The sequence below is a fragment of the Hypanus sabinus genome, chromosome 5 (genome assembly GCF_030144855.1).
Source record: "Hypanus sabinus isolate sHypSab1 chromosome 5, sHypSab1.hap1, whole genome shotgun sequence".
NCBI classification, from domain to species: domain Eukaryota; kingdom Metazoa; phylum Chordata; class Chondrichthyes; order Myliobatiformes; family Dasyatidae; genus Hypanus; species Hypanus sabinus.
In genome coordinates, this window is record NC_082710.1 from 13,350,841 (window position 1) to 13,367,510 (window position 16,670).

Genomic DNA, 16,670 nt, shown 5'->3' on the forward strand with positions numbered 1-16,670 from the left:
CTTTTTTGTTTCATCTTAATAGGCAGGTGGTTGGGCTGGAAACCTGATGATGAAATGGAGGCACCATGAGTTTGTCTCTGATGTATTTGTGGTCCTTGAAGCTGCTGGTGCGAAAGTGACTGTTTCAGACATTACTGATGTGAACACTTACACATTAGTGGATTTTCTTAATGTCAACATGCATGGAAAGGTATGCTTCTGTAATGGAAGAGATTCTGCAGATGCTAAAAATCCAGAGTAATGCACACAAAATACTGGAGGAACTCAGCAGGTCAGTTAGAATCAATGGAGAGGAGTAAACAGATGACTTTTGGGGCTGAGACCTTTCATCAGGATGAAGAGTCTCAGCCCAAAATGTCGACTGTTTATTCCCCTCTATAGATGCTGCCTGACCTGCTCATCCAGCATTTTGTATGTGTGTTTCTGTAACCTACTTGTGAATTTATGTTTCCATTGTAACTTCAGTTGTGTCTTTTAAAATTATAGGCAAGCATTTTAAAAGAACTAGGTTAAATACCTTTATGATTGTTGAATAATATTGGTCTTATTAAACATAAGCCTTTTGCCTTTAATATTTATTGAATGTTTGAAATTGGTCAGACATACAGAAAATCTATCCTAGAAAGTTTACTTGCACATTTAAATTAATTGAAATATTTAATTTTTCATTCAATCTTTCACATTTCTATTGATTGATGGTATTTTATTAATATAATACTATAAATAATCTTTCTGTATGTGTGGGTAAATGTCATAAGTACACTTATCTATTTAGATACACACACAGACAGGTAACAGATATTGTACAGTACAAGTATGGAGATGAATTTTGCCACTAAAAACAACAATGGTAATCTGTGTTCTTCATTTTATTCAGTTACTTTTGTGTGTAGAAATTCCAAAACTGGAAAAGGGAGAATCGATGAAATCCTATAAGATCATGCCACGAAATCAGGTATTTCTGTTAACTACCTCTGTTTGCGGAGCATATGCATATCAAGAGTAAAATGAATAAAAGAGTAAGAATTCACTGCAAACTCAGTCTAGTTCAGAAAAATGCAAGCTTGACTATTTTGATGCCGATGATGGTAAAGCTGATGTTCAAAAGGATTGCATGTTATAGGAAGGCTGTGGAAGCTTTATAGAGACTGCTGCAGAGATTTATAAGGGTTCTGTCTGGATTGGAGGGCATGTCCTATGAGAATAGTGTTATGAAGGTACCACAGCTCTGAGGGACCGAAGGAGCGGGAGCAGCCCCCTCCTTCCGGAGAATCGCAAGATCGCTGTTAATTCGGGACTCGTAAGTGAGAGACAATGCAACGGTTTTGACCATTTGTTCTTAGAGGCACCTGTGTCACGTGCAAGTCCCGACTACGTGACAACTACCATGAACCTGAACACCCTCGGGCCATGTGGGGGTGGAGATTGCATCCCCCTACTTTGATGGACAGCTACAACTCTGCAAGTAAAGATAAAAGCGGACTGCAGGAGGCAGTACCCTAGCGATGCACCAGAGGAACTTGCTTGCTCAACGCTCCCGGGAGAGCTGGAAGCCACTCAACGCCACGTGTGCTGTATCAAAAAGATACGGGCAAGTCTTCTTTTCGTTCTCACCGATCCCTCTAAGACACGTGAAACCCAACAATTCCTCGAAAGACTTCTGAATGACTCTTTAGATTTCCAATGGACAAAAATATTATCCCCTAGACAACAGCCGAGATTAATGATGATTATGACTATACCCGGGCTTTAGATTGCATATTGGTGATGTGCATTATCTGAATATTTGCATTAACCTTACTTTTGTGCCCCTTTATAAATAAAAACGTTTGAAAATAGTGACATCAGACTTCAACAGACCTCTCTATCTTTGCTGGTAAGTTATCCAGTTACGGGATACGTAACAATAGGTTAAACAAACTAAGAGTATTCTGTTTGGAGCAAAGCAGGATGAGAGGTGACCTGATAGAGAAGTTCAAGATGATAAGAGGCATAGGTAGTGTGGACAGCTAGAGACTTTTTCTCAGGGCAGAAATGATTAATATAAGAGTGATTGGAGGAAAGTATAGAGGAGATGCCAGAGATGGGCTTTTTATACAGAGAGTGGTGGGTGTGTGGAACATGCTGCTAGGATTGGTGGTAGAGAGAGATACATACAAAGAGCTAAGTACCAGAGGTGAGGTGAGAGTGATGACCCTCAACATCAAGGCAGCACTTGACCGAGTATGGTATCAAGGTGCCCTGGCTAAAATGGAGTCAATAGGAATTAGGAGGAAAACCCTCCACTGGTTGGAATCATACCTGACACAAGCGAAGATGATTTGGTGGTTGGAGGTCAGTCATCTCATCCTCAGGTGTTCCTCAGGAAAATGTACTAGGACCAACCAGCTTCAGCTGCTTCATCAATGACCTTCCTTCCATCAAAAGATCAGAAATGGGGATGTTCACAGATGACTGCACAATGTTTTGCACCACTTATGATTCCTCAGATAGTGAAGCAGTTCATATCCAAATGCAACAGGACCTGGACAATATCCAGGTTTGGGCTGACAAATGGCAAGTAAAGTTTGAGCCACATAAGTGCCAGGCAATGACCATCTCCAAGAGAGGTTCTAACCATCGTCCCTTGACTTTCAGTGGCATCATCATCACTGAATCCCCTACTATCAACACCCGGGGGGTTACTATTGATAGGAAATTGAACTGGTCTAGCCATATAAACACCATGGCTACTAGAGCAGGTCAAAGGCTAGGAATCCTGATGTGTAACTCATCTCCTGACTCCCAAAGCTTGTCCATCATCTACAAGGCTCAGGTCAGAAATGTAATGGAATACTCACCACTCAGTATTCCATTACATTTCTGACCTGAGCCTTGTAGATGATGGACGGGTGAGTGCAGCTCCACCAACACTCAGGATGCTTGACACCATCCAGTACAAGGCAGCCCACTTGATTGTTACCCATTCTACAAGCATCCAATCCCTCCACCATTGGCAAACAGTTGCAGCAATGTGTACTATCTACAAGATGCACAGCAACAAATCACCAACATTCCTAAGGCAGCACCTTCCAGAGCCATGACCACTATCATCTAGAAGAACAAAAAACAGCAGATACCTGGGAACACCACCACTTGGAAATCCCCCTCCAAGTCACTCACCATCCTGACTTGGAAACATATTGCCTTTCCTTTATCATTGCTGGGTCAAACTCATGGGACTCCCTCCCTAACAGCACTGTGGGTGTACCTACACCTCAGGGACTGCAGCAGTTCAAGAAGGCAGCTCATCTCCAGCTCCTTAAGGGCAAATGGGGATGGGTAATAAATGCTGGCTTAGCTGGTGGCGTCTATATCTTGTAAATGAATAAATAAAAAATATGTTAGCGGCATTTAAACAAACTGGATGATAGAAAAGTGGAGGGCTATGTGGGAGGGAAGGGTAGATTGATCTTGGAGAAGGTTATAAGTTTGGCACAGTATTGTACTGAGCTGTATTTACCCACATTAAAGTCTTTTCTTTTATATCAGTATTTAGTCCACATTTGGCTCATACTAAACCTCTCCTATCCATGTATTTAACTAGATGGCTTCTAAACATTGCTAATGCTACTATTTCTTAAAGATTAAAAATTAGCTTTATTTATTATATAGTATGTACATTGATACATACTGTAAAATGTGTAATTTGCATCAATGACCAATGCAGTCTGAGGGTGTGCTGGATGCAGCCTGCAAGTATTACCATGTTTCCAGTGACGATATAGCATGCCCACAACTTACTGATCTTAACTTGTACATCTTTGGCATATGGGAGGAAACCAGAACACCCAGAGGAAGCCTATGCAGTCACAGGAAGATTGTACAAACTCCTCACAGACAACAGTAAGAATGCACCCGGTTCACTGATAGCTGGCATGCTCGAACTGTGCTAATTATCAAAAAGTCTGATATTCAGAGGACAACAGCTTTAGTTTGTATAGAATCCTAACAACTTGTAAGTTGGTGGGTTAATTGGTCACTGTAAATTGTAAAGAGTTTGTATGTTCTCCCATGATCACATGGGTTTCCTCTGGGCACATCAGTTAGTCTTTCATAGTTTTTGTATGTCACTCACTTTTCAGGTATCAAAAGTGAGATACTTCTATTCAGATGGCTTGTGCTACCCAGGTCCCTCACGAATCAACTTGTTAATGAACTTCCTACTGGGTATTTGGCTCACTCAAGCCATAGCCAAAGGGTTCTTGTGATCATTGCAACATCACAGATGAGCTTGGATTTCTAAACAAGGAGTGGCTTTTGCATTGATGAGACCTGACATAGATTGAGGGACCACATCATCAAACACCTTTGCTCTACCTGCCACAAAAGGCATGATTTCCCAGTAGCTACCATTTTAATTCTACTTCCCATTCCTATTCGCATTGTCGGTCCAGAGACGACTCTACGGCCTCAATAAGGCCATTCTCAGGTTGGAGGAGCGGCGCCTCATATTCCATCAAAGTAGCCTCCAATCCAATGGCATGGACATTGATTTCTCGAACTTCCAGTGATTTCTCCCCCTCCCCTTCTCTCTTTTTCCATTCCCCATTCTGGTTCACCTCCTATTCCTTCTCCTAACCGGCACTTCCTCCTTTCCTTACACCCATCGTCCACTGTCTTCTCCTCTCTGATTCCTTTCTATCTTCCTTCTTCTGCCCTTAACCTTTTCTAACTATCACCAGCCAGCTTAATCTTCCCCCTCACCTGCTCTCACCTATTACCTGTTCAGCTTGTACTCCTTCCCCTCCCCTGCTGCCTTCTGGCTTCTGCTCCCCTTCCTTTCCAGTCCTAATGAAGGGTCTCACACTGAATTGACAACTGTTTATTCCCCTCCATAGATACTGCCTGACCTCTGAGTTTCTCCGGCATCTTGGATGTGTTGCTTTGGAGATGCCCTTCAAGGGGTACAACTTTAGATGGGATTGTTCTGCAACACTGATGATAAAATAATTTGGATGCTAACATTCACTTTTAATATATATTAAAAAAAACATGGAGCATGATATTGGCATTCATCATTAAAATGGTTTTGTGGTCACTTTAAGGATCTGAAGCAAGAGTACATCAATTCAGTATTCCTAGAAATATGACCAAACTTCTAGCAGCCTAGTTAAATATCTTATTCACAACATATAATATTTTGTAAGAAATTTGTGTTCTGTTTCAATTCCAGTCAGTGGCCACTTTATCAGGTACACCTGAACACCTTCTTAATGCAAATATGTAATCAGCCAATCTTGTAGCAGCAACTCAATGCATAAATGCCTGCACGTATGGTCAAGAAATTCAGTTGTTATTCAAACCAAACATCAGAATGGCAAAGAAATGTGATCTAAGTGACTTTGACTATGGAATAATTGTTGGTGCCAGAAGGGGTGTTTTGAGTATTTTGGGAACTGCTGATCTCCTGGGATTTTTATGCACAAGAGATTCTAGAGTTTACAGAGAATAATAAGAAAAATTCCGACAGCAGGTTTCTGTGGTCAAAAACGCCTTGTGAATGTGAGAGGTCAGAGGAGAAGTTCAAGCTGACAGGATGGTGACAGTAACACAAATAACCAGGCATTACAACATTCTGAACGCATAGCACGTTGAATCTTGAAATTTATGGGCTACAATTGCAGGAGACCATGAACATACAGGAGTTTGCTAATAAAACGGCCACTAAGTGTATTTATAACTTTGATTGCCCTTTAGCAAAATAATCTTTATTTCTCCCATCATTAGAATGCTCATACCTATGTGAGTGCCGGATTCCGTGTGAAAACAAGAGTTTCCAAGGAGAAGCAGTTGGTAGAATCTATCTCCATGGTATACACTGGAATTTCTGAGGACTTCATTCACGCTACAGCCACAGAAAAATACCTACAAGGCAAAGACCTCACTTCCAATGATACCTTACAAGGCAAGTGTGTGTATATAAAGGAATTCAGAATCAAAGTTGCATAGTGATTAGCAAAGCACTTTACAGCAGCCAGCTATGTGATTGGGATTTGATTCCTGCCCCAGTCTTTATGGAGTTTGTACCTCCCTGTGACTGCGTGTGTTTCCTCTGGGTGCTCCAGTTTTCTCCCATATTCCAAAAATGTATGGATTAGGGTTAGTGAATTGTGGACATGCTATGTTAACACTGGAAGATTATGGGAGCATGCCCAGAACTGGAAAATAGTAGTTCTAAGGAAAGTTTTGATAAACTATTTTTTTTTTGGAATAGAGGAGTCTTGAGCTGATACTTAATTTATGGTGTTATGAATGTACCACAGCTCTGAGGGGCTGAAGGGGCGGGAGCAGCCCCCTCCTTCTGGAGAATCGCAAGAGCACTATTAATTCGGGTCTCGGACCCAGGCAAATGAGGCACCTTATTGTATGAATTCCGAAAAGAGCCAACTAGTAGGAAAGGAGATTGAACATATGCTAGCTGCTGGGATGATCCGCGAATCCTCTTCCGCGTGGGCTTCTCCTTGCGTGGTTGTCCCAAAACCGGACGGTATCATAAGATTCTGTACTGATTACTGGAAGGTCAACGCGGTCACCCAGACAGATGCTTACCCTATTCCCCAGGTGGATGATTGCATTGACCAAGTGGGGAAGGCAAGGTACATCACAAAAGTTGACTTGTTAAAGGGATACTGGTGCGTTCCTTTAACGGACAGGGCTCGAGAGATTTCCGCCTTTGTCACCCCATCCGGGTTGTACGAGTACAACGTTATGCCGTTTGGGATGAAAAATGCACCAGGGACATTCCAGCAGATGATAGACGCTGTGATAAAAGGGTTAACCCACATCAAGGCTTATCTTGACGATGTGATAGTTTGGAGTGACACCTGGGGGGAGCACCTGCAGGCTGTAGAAAGTCTGTTTACCCGAATGTCGGCAGCCCTCCTTACAGTAAACCTTGCCAAGAGTGAATTTGGTTACGCCACTATCACCTGTTTGGGGTATGTGGTGGGAGAGGGACAAGTGGCTCCTGTGCAGGCGAAGGTACAGGCTATTTCTGAGGTTCCTGTACCCTACAATAAAAGGGCCCTGAGGAGGTTTTTGGGCATGGTGGGATACTATCGGAAATTCTGTAAAAATTTCACGGACATTGCGCTCCCCCTTACAAAACTCCTACGGAAGGAGGAAAAGTTTGAGTGGGGTCACTCTTGTCAGAATGCTTTTGAAAAGTTAAAAGCCGTATTGTGCCATCACCCGGTGTCACGTTCTCCTTCGGGTGTAACGAAACGCCGAATTTAACGTCCGGATAAACCACAGTTAATAAGAACCAGATCGCAGTAAGATTAACCATTTACTGTTCACTCTTCACATTAACATATGGTGAAAACTGTTGATAAAACAATACAAGATTGATACAGTATTTGTTCCTTACTTAATATCACATTTCAAGTGTAAATACTTGCAAAGGTGACTATAACTACATTACACTAAGGTGCAGTATACAGGGAGAGTTTACCTGCTCCATTGACTACTTTAAATACACTTCCATGCAAACTATCCGCGACTCTTTAACTAACGAAAGCATAAACATTATCTACCGACGTTACCTCTAACAGGATCAGCATTAATATCTTAGTTCAATATATCGATTATCTATTAACTTACAGCGTTGCTCTCACTGTGATTTCTCATGCCTGCAAAACTGCTTGTGCTCAGGTGAGCCTCGTGGAAAGCCCCCACCCTCGCGCTAATTTCAAACCGGTGTTTTCCCACAAGACGCGGCGAAACCGGATGTGACGTCATCGCATGCCGATATATTTTACATGCAATGAATACACTTTAAACACTTCTAATTCTAACTAGAAAATACTATTGAATGAATTACTAAGCGAAAATATTATAAACTAAATAACTGTCGTAAAGACAGCACACCCGGTGTTAAAAGCACCCGATTTGTTAGCAGGTTATTGGGCTGGAGTCTGATGCTGCAGGAATTCGACATTAAGATACAGCACATTAAGGGGAGTGATAATGTGCTAGCGGATTGTTTATCTAGATGCTGAACTACGTGTATAACTGTATGGCTCTGTAATTAAAAGAAAAAGCTTGGGTATTGTGTTAGATTAAAAATCCTGTAAGACTCTGTACAATTCCGTTTTTAACCGCTGATAAAAAACGTTTTTTTAAAGGGGAGGTGTTATGAATGTACCACAGCTCTGAGGGGCCGAAGGGGTGGGAGCAGCCCCCTCCTTCCGGAGAATCTCAAGAGCACTATTAATTCGGTCTCGGACCCAGGCAAATGAGAGACAATGTAACGGTTTTGGCCATGGCTCTTAGAGACACCTGTGTGAAGGGCGTGACCCTGCTACGTGACAGCTACCACGGATATGGACACTCTCGGGCAATGTGGGGGTGGGGATTACATCACCCTACTTTGATGGACATCTACAACTCCGCAAGTCAAGATAAAAGGGGACTGCAGAAGGCGGTACCCCAGAGAGACGCACCAGAAGGACTTGATCGCTCAACGCTCCCGTGATAGCTGGAAGCCAGTCAAAAGCCACGTGCGCTCCGTAACTTCTCTGCTTGGGGAGCGGGTGGCTGATAATACCGAGAAGGACTTTGAACTAATAACAGGGAAACAACGCTCCCCTGATTCAACGGAGTTGCTTCGTAAAAGATCCGGGCAAGTTTTGTCGTTTCTCCTCACTCTCTCTGAAACACGTGAAAACCAGCGATTCCCCAAAAAGACTGAAGGCTGCAGACTTCTGAGTGACTTTTATATTTCCAACGGACAATATATTATCCCCTAGACAACAGTCGAGATTATTTCTTAATGATGATTATTGCTATACCCGCGCTTTAGATTGAGTTTTGCCGATGTATATGTTCTGAATGTTTGTATTAACCTTACTTTTGTGCCCCCCTTTATGAATAAAACCGTTCGAAAATAGTGCCATCAGACTCCAACGGACCTCTCTATCTTTGCTGGTGAGTTATTCATTTACGGGATACGTAACAATGGCTATGCAATTCTAGATGGTGTAAACTGGAAGGATTTCCTTTTACACAAGAGTCAAAAACCAAGGGGGTATGCATTTAAAATAGGAGGAACAGAAGAGAGATGAGAAAAATCTCTCAGAGTGGTAGATGTCTGGAACTCACTGCAAGGGGTTAATTAAGGCAAAAACCTGCACCACATTTGAAAAAGCTACTTAATATAGCAATGCTATATTCTTGTGCTAAACAATCATGTACAGGATAAAAATAATTGATTAGCTTTATCTGTCACGTGCACATTGAAAGGTCGAAACACAGAGCAAAAGGTGTCATTTGTGTCAACGACCAACATATCCCAGGTATATGCTGGGGGCACCTGCTTGTCTCGCCATGCTTCCAGTGCCAACATAACATGTCCACAACATGTCCCCACTTAATAACCAGTATATATTAAGAACATGGGAGGGAACTGGAGCACCTGGAGGAAACCTATGTGATCATGGGGAGAAGATACAATCTTGCAGACTGTGGCAGGAGCTGATCCCAGGTTAGTGATCACTAGTATTGTAAAGAGTTGCACTAATTGCTACACTACTGTCTCCTGTATCATTGTTTATATGAATTCTAACAGGTGTAATTTTGGAGTTTTATATTGCAAGAAAAAATGGAGTTTAAGATACTTCTCATTGGTCTGGTCAAAGAAGACAGAGTATTGCAGTTTGGTAATTTACCACAGACTTTTGTGAGAACAAGTTTTTGAAAATTAGATGTATTTGGTTTCAACACCATTCCACAATGTGCAAATCACTACAGCACCGAAATTCCTAGACTTTCCGTAGGTTGTTAAATTGAGAGCCTCATTTGGAAAGATGACCGTTATAGAAAATGGAAGTGTTAGTGGGGCATAAAACACCTTTAGTTGCCAAGCACTTGTGTAGGTTATAAGCAGTGCCATTTCCAGCATTAGAAATTCATCATGGTGTTTGTGAGCCCACTCTTCACATCTGGAGAAAACCCACCTCCTTCACTGAGACAAAAATCTATTTCCATGAGCTTCCATTTTAAGATGGTGCTGCTGAAGGCAAGCAACAACTTACTGGCAGTTAACAAAACAAGAAACATGGTACAACTAAATACATTTCCTGCAAAAAAAAAGATGGTAAATGATCACTGCAAACAATGAAGAGGAGAGCGAAGGCAAAGCTGAGTTGAGGGCCAAAGGCATGCAGATGCGAGGCAAAGTCGGTGCAAAGTTGAGGCAACGTCATGGCAAGGTCAAGGCATACCCAAGGAGTGGTTGAGACATATTTGAGACTAAGTTGTGGTGAACTGAGCAGAGCAAAGTTGGAGCAGAGGAGAGGCAGGTTCGAAGCCCATTTATCTAAACCTAGGTAAAAATAGGGGACAAGCTCTCCTCTACAATCATTCTGAGCACTGGTGCCCCACAAGGCTGTGTACTTAGTCCCCTGCTGTACTCACTGTACACCCATGATTGTGTAGCCAAGTTTCCATGGAACTCAATATATAAGTTTGCTGACAACACCACGTTGTAGGCCGTACCTTGGATAATGATGAGTCTGAGTACAGAGAAGATATTAAGAACCTGGTGGCACGGTGCGAAGACAATAACCTATCCCTCAACATCAGCAAGACGAAGGAATTGGTTGTTGACTTCAGAACGAGTAGCGGACTACACGACCCCATCTACATCGGTGGTGCGCAGGTGGAAAAGGTCAAAAGCTTTAAGTTCCTCGGGGTGACTATCACAAATGACCTGACTTGGTCTAACCAAGCAGAGTCTGCTGCCAAGAAGGCCCACCAGTGCCTTTACTTCCTGAGAAAGCTGAAGAAATTTTCCCTGTCCCCTAAAACCCTCACTAATTTTTATAGATGCACCGTAGAAAGCATTCTTCTAGGGTGCATCACAACCTGGTATGGAAGTTGTCCTGTCCAAGACCAGAAGAAGCTGCAGAAGATTGTGAACATAGCCCAGCACATCGCACAAATCAATCTTCCATCCTTGGACTCACTTTACACCGCACGCTGTCGGAGCAGTGTTGCCAGGATAATCAAGGACACAACCCACCCAGCCGACACACTTTTTGTCCCTCTTCCCTCCGGGAGAAGGTTCAGGAGCTTGAAGATTCGTATGGCCAGATTTGGGAACAGCTTCTTTCCAACTGTGATAAGACTGCTGAACGGATCCTGACCCAGATCTGGGCCTTACCTTCCAAATATCCAGACCGGACTTACACTACCTTACTTTCCCTTTTCGATTTTCTAATTATGATTTATAATTTAAATTTTTTATTATATTTACTTCGATTTGTACTTCAAGGAGTGCAAAGTGCAGAGTCAAAAATCGTGATGATTGTACACTCTGGTATCAATTGTTTGGTGACAATAAAGTAAAGTAAGTGAAGTAAACCAGGAGTAAGGTTTGATTGATCTAAGCACCGGGCTGATTTGGAAAGGTCGGGTACTGGCCAAAACATGGCAGCAGGGTCCAGGCCCAGAGCGTATCCACACAACAAGGCCTGGGTGTTAGAGCGAGGAACACTCCGATGTTTAGGTGACTTAAGTAACAGGCCAGATGGATTGAAAAGACAGAATGGCAGGACCAGAGGCAAGGTTCAGGCCAGTTCTGCTCACTGCTCTGTAATGTTTACTCTACTCTTCGCTGCACTGAACAATCTCCACAGCCATCTGTGGCAGTGAGTTCCACAGAGTCGCTACTCCAGTTAAAGAAATTCCTTATCATCATGTCCTAAAAGGATATCCTTCTATTCTGAAGATGTGAACTCTGGTCCTAGACTCCCTCACTATAGGAGGCATCCCCTCCACGTCCACTTTATCTAGGTTTCAATGAGATCCGCTCTCATTCTTCCAAACTCCAGTGAGTACAGGTCCAGAGCCATCAAACATTCCTCATATGTTAACCCCTTCATTCCCAGGATCATTCTCATGACCCTCTCCAATGCCAGGAGATAAGGGGCCCAAAATTGCTCACAATACTCCAAATACAGTCTGAACAATTCCTTATAAAGAATCATACAAGCGAATGCAAACATGACTATCAATATTCTAGCCCGTTTGTCTGCACAGATTTGGCCAACTGCCTTTCATGGATTCATCCTTTTGAAGGATGCCAGGATGTTGGTTGCAGAGACTGAAGTAACAGGATTCAATTGGAGATGTGGGGCTTCTGTGTGAGTGTCATAGTTTTCCTCTCCAAGTGTGTATTGAGCTCATGCAGAAGTGACATGTCATTGTCACTTATGCTGCCTGATCATGCTTTGTGAAAACCCTGTCACAGTTGTTGAGCATCCTGCTCACCCATACCCTGTGCATCCCTTCCCCTCTCTACCTTCCCTCCTATCACAACAGTTAGTTTTATTGCTAACCTTTGTTCTTAGAAGACAAAATGTAACTAATTGTACATACATAAATGGAGGAAAAAGTGAATGTAATAGTTTTAATATGCCTGTTAGCAGCCGGGTCATTGATTGAAAGGATTATTACAGGTGCCTTGGCTGTTCTGGACAAGGAAATAATTCCTGATGTTTCTGATCCACTGTTGGCTGGTGCTACATACAGGAAGTCGCTGGCACAAGGGCTTTTCTATAAGGTCAGTTACTCGCATAGACACTGTACGTTGCTCATCCAATACAACATTGGCTCCTAAGTCAATGAGTAGAACTAATAAACTACTGTGTATCCTTTCACAATATACAAAAACTACAGAAGCTGTCAGATCAAATGTAAAGATCATTGGCTGCAGTCTACCATCAATGCAAGACTTGTGTGTATCCAGGACAAATAAGTGAGCTGAAAAAAACTAGTCATTCTGAAAACTGCCTTTTCAATAAGCTCCTTTCTGAAAACAGTAATATATCTATTTAAACAACATCTTCTTGCCACCTTAAATGTCCCAGGCAGACAATCTGATCAGCCATTCTAGTTAGCTACCCACCGTTCTCTATCTATTACCTTTCATTACTGCACTGCACTGTAAACACTTCAAACCACTTCTTTTATAAGGCTGTTATACATTGTAAATACGTCATATTTATTTATTCACATTTTATTCCATATCCATACTTTAACCTCCAACTTTATGTTTATATAATTCTTTATTTTTTAGAATTGTTGAATGTTTTTTCTTGCATGTCAACACACCACAGCAAATTCCTAATACATAGGGAATAAAGTTGATCCTTGATCCTTATAAATGCGCCAAACAGAATAACACTGAATGAAAACAGAATGTAAAAATTCAATGTCTGACTGGTGAATTAGTTTGTCATAAGCAAATTGGGAGCTGAGGCGTCACAGCAGACCTGAGGAGTAAAGTGCATTTCTGTGCTCAATATTTTTTGATAAAATGTCCTAAAGTGCCTGCCTAATTGAAGAGAATAGCTTTTGAATCCAGTTGCAGCATTGGGGGAATGGTGTTACAATGACAGTAAGTGTCCAACCATCACCTCACAGCTGCATTTACCTCTGAGGTGAAAGAGCACTGTGATAAGCCACTGTTCCACCCACTTCCCGATCTGTTCCCATATGTTCATTTCTAGAGCAGGAGTTCCCGACCAATATCCCCTCTAAGGTGTGCACAGACACACATCTTTTGCTATTAGTGTACAAAGGAATCTGAACTGTACACAATAGGTTGTCACCCACTACCTCACTGGCATGTTAAGTATATTTCACAATCGTACAGAGTCCCATTTCCTTTTCTGGTTTCTGATTCAGACAGTGTTTATGATTAATTGTCTGCAGATTTTAAAACCGGCTTATTTATACTGTTTTTATTGAAGGGATTATTGATTCACTATGTCATATTCCAAAGAAGCAAAGCGCATGAAGTGCATAAGAACTGAAACAGTAGAAACTGCTGCACTGAAAGCTCATGAGATCAGGAATGAGCAGCTCCGAGAAATACTTGTAAACTGGAATTGCTTTGGGTGGGAACTGACCTGAAGAGACAGAGGAAGGGGTGGTTGGCTCACAAATAGAGAAAGCTTGTAGGCAGTGTGAGAGGGAGGATTGGCAGGTGATAGGGGAGGGATGTGCTCAGACTGATGGTTTGAGATGTGTCTATTTTAATGCAAGGAGTATCATGAAAAAAAAGTGGATGAGCTTAGAGCGTGGATCAGTACTTGGAGATGTGATGTTGTGGCCATTACTGAGACTTGGATGGCTCAGGGGCAGGAATGGCTACTTAGAGTGCCAGGCTTTAGATGTTCCAGAAGGTACAAGGAGGGAGGCAAAAGAGGTGGGGGCATGGCACTGCTGATCAGAGTTAAGGAGTAGGTCATGGAGGGATTGTCTACTGAGTCTCTGTGGGTGGAAGTTAAAAACAGGAAGGGTCAATAACTCTACTGGGTGTTTTTATAGACCACTCAATAGTAACGGGGACATCAAGGGACAAATAGAAACATGGAAAATAGGTGCAGGAGTAGGCCATTCAGCCATTCGAGCCTGCACCGCCATTCAGTATGATCATGGCTGATCATCCAACTCAGAACCCTGTACCTGCTTTCTCTCCATACCCCCGATCCCTTTAGCCGCAAGGGCCATATCTACCTTCCTCTTAAATATAGCCAATGAACAGACCTCAACTGTTTCCTGTGGCAGAGAATTCCACAGATTTACCACTGTGTGAAGAAGTTTTTCCTCATCTCAGTCCTAAAAGGCTTCCCCTTTATCCTTGAACTGTGATAGAGAGACAGATATTGGAACGGTGCAGTAGTAACAGGGTTGTCGTGATGGGGGATTTTAATTTCCCCAATATTGATTGGTGTCTCCCTAGAGCAAGGGGCTTAGATGGGATGGAGTTTGTTAGGTGTGTTCAGGAAGGTTTCCTGACACAATATGTAGTTAATCCTACAAGAGGAGAGGCTGTACTTGATTTCTATTGGGAAATGAACCTGGTCCGGTGTCAGGTCTCTCAGTGGGAAAGCATTTTAGAGATAGTGATCACAATTCTATCTCCTTTACCATAGAATTGGAGAAGGATAGGAACAGACAAGTTAGGAAAGTGTTTAATTAAGTATTAATTGGGAGCAGATGTTCTCAGGGAAATGTACGGCAGAAATGTGGTAAATGTTCAGAGGATATTTGTGTGGCATTCTGCATAGGTACATTCCAATGAGACAGGGAAAGGATGGTAGGGTATAGGAACCTTGGTGTACAAAGGCAGTTGAAAATCTAATCAAGAAGAGAAGAAAAGAAAAGCTTACAAAAGGTTCAAAAAACTAGGTAATGATTGAGATACCGTTCTGTCCCACGACCTCACTTCGGAAAATCGGACCATCAGGCCATACTCCTCCTCCCGGCTTAAAAACAGAAACTGAAGCAGGAGGTCAGGGTGTCAAAAGTGGTGTTGCATTGGACAAAGGAAACATGAGGTTTTCCGTGACTGCTTTGAATCAGTGGACTGGTTAGTATTCAAGGACTCGGCAACTAAACCCGATGAGTATGCCTCAGCTGTCATGGAATTTATCTGGAAATGCACGAGGACTGTGTGTCTCGCAAGATGCTCAGGGTATTCCCTAACCGGAAACCTTGGATGAAGTATGAGGTCCAGTCCCTTTTAAGGCTAGAACTGCAGCTTTTAGGTCTGGGGATACCAGTCGCTACACGGAATCCAGGCGTGAACTCCGGAAAGCCATTAAGGGCGCCAAGAGGCAATATCGAGCCAAGTTGGAAGCCCAGGCTAACCAGCGGGATGCCAGTAGACTATGGCAGAGTTTAAATGAGATCACTGGGTGCAAAGAAAAGGCTGGCAATATCAATAACTGTAGCGCTTCTCTTCCTGACGAACTTAATGTATTCTATGCAAGATTCGAACAGAAGAGGAGCATCCCACCCCCTCCAGATGAACCAGACGTGGTGACATTGAGATTCATCAGCACCGAGGAGGACATTAGTAGAGCTTTCCTGAAGGTAAATCCAAGGAAGGCGACGGGCCTAGAAGGTGTCCCAGGACGGGTTCTCAGGGCCTGTGCAAGTGAGCTAGCTGGAGTGTTTGCTGACATATTCACAACTGCTCCCTGCTTCAGCCTGAGATCTCCTCGTGTTTTAAGAAGGCAACAATAATCCCGGTGCCGAAGAAGAGTAAGGTGGCATGCCTGAATGACTATCAACCTGTGGCTCTGACATCAATTGCTATGAAGTGCTTCGAGCAATTGGTTATGGCTCACGTCAACCATAGCCTACCGGTCAAACTCAACGCTTTGCAATTCGCCTACCAGAGCAACAGGTCAGCGGCAGATGCCATCTCTGTGGCACTATATTCCTCCTTAGAACATCTGGAGAATAAAGGCACATATGTAAGGCTCCTTTTCATTGACTACAGCTCTGCCTTTAATACCATGATTCCAAATAAACTGATTCCTAACCTCTGGACCCTGGGTCTTAGTACTCAGATCTGCAGCTGGATCTTCAACTTCGTCACAGACAGGACCCAGGTTGTAAGAACAGGGGACAAGCTCTTCTCTACAATCACTGTGAGCACCGGTGCCCCACAAGGCTGTGTACTCAGCCCCCTGCTGTACTCACTGTACACCCATGATTGTGTAGCCAAGTTTCCATCAAACTCAATATAATAGTTTGCTGATGACACCACAATTGTAGGCCGTATCTCAGGCAACGATGAGTTTGAGTACAGAGAGGAAATTAAGAAC

At 42.8% G+C, this 16,670-nt stretch overlaps 1 protein-coding gene across 6 annotated transcripts in view; it reads left to right on the forward strand.

Moving 5' to 3' along the window:
• The window catches only part of LOC132393931 (xanthine dehydrogenase/oxidase-like), a 143,258-nt gene that overhangs the window by 62,238 nt on the left and 64,350 nt on the right, over nt 1–16,670 (forward strand). For all 6 annotated transcript variants that reach the window (XM_059969390.1, XM_059969389.1, XM_059969393.1 and 3 more), the window contains 4 exons: nt 23–190; nt 878–955; nt 5,770–5,947; nt 12,504–12,607. In XM_059969390.1, the coding sequence (XP_059825373.1) occupies nt 23–190; nt 878–955; nt 5,770–5,947; nt 12,504–12,607 (528 nt within the window). The remainder of the gene's footprint in view (nt 1–22; nt 191–877; nt 956–5,769; nt 5,948–12,503; nt 12,608–16,670) is intronic.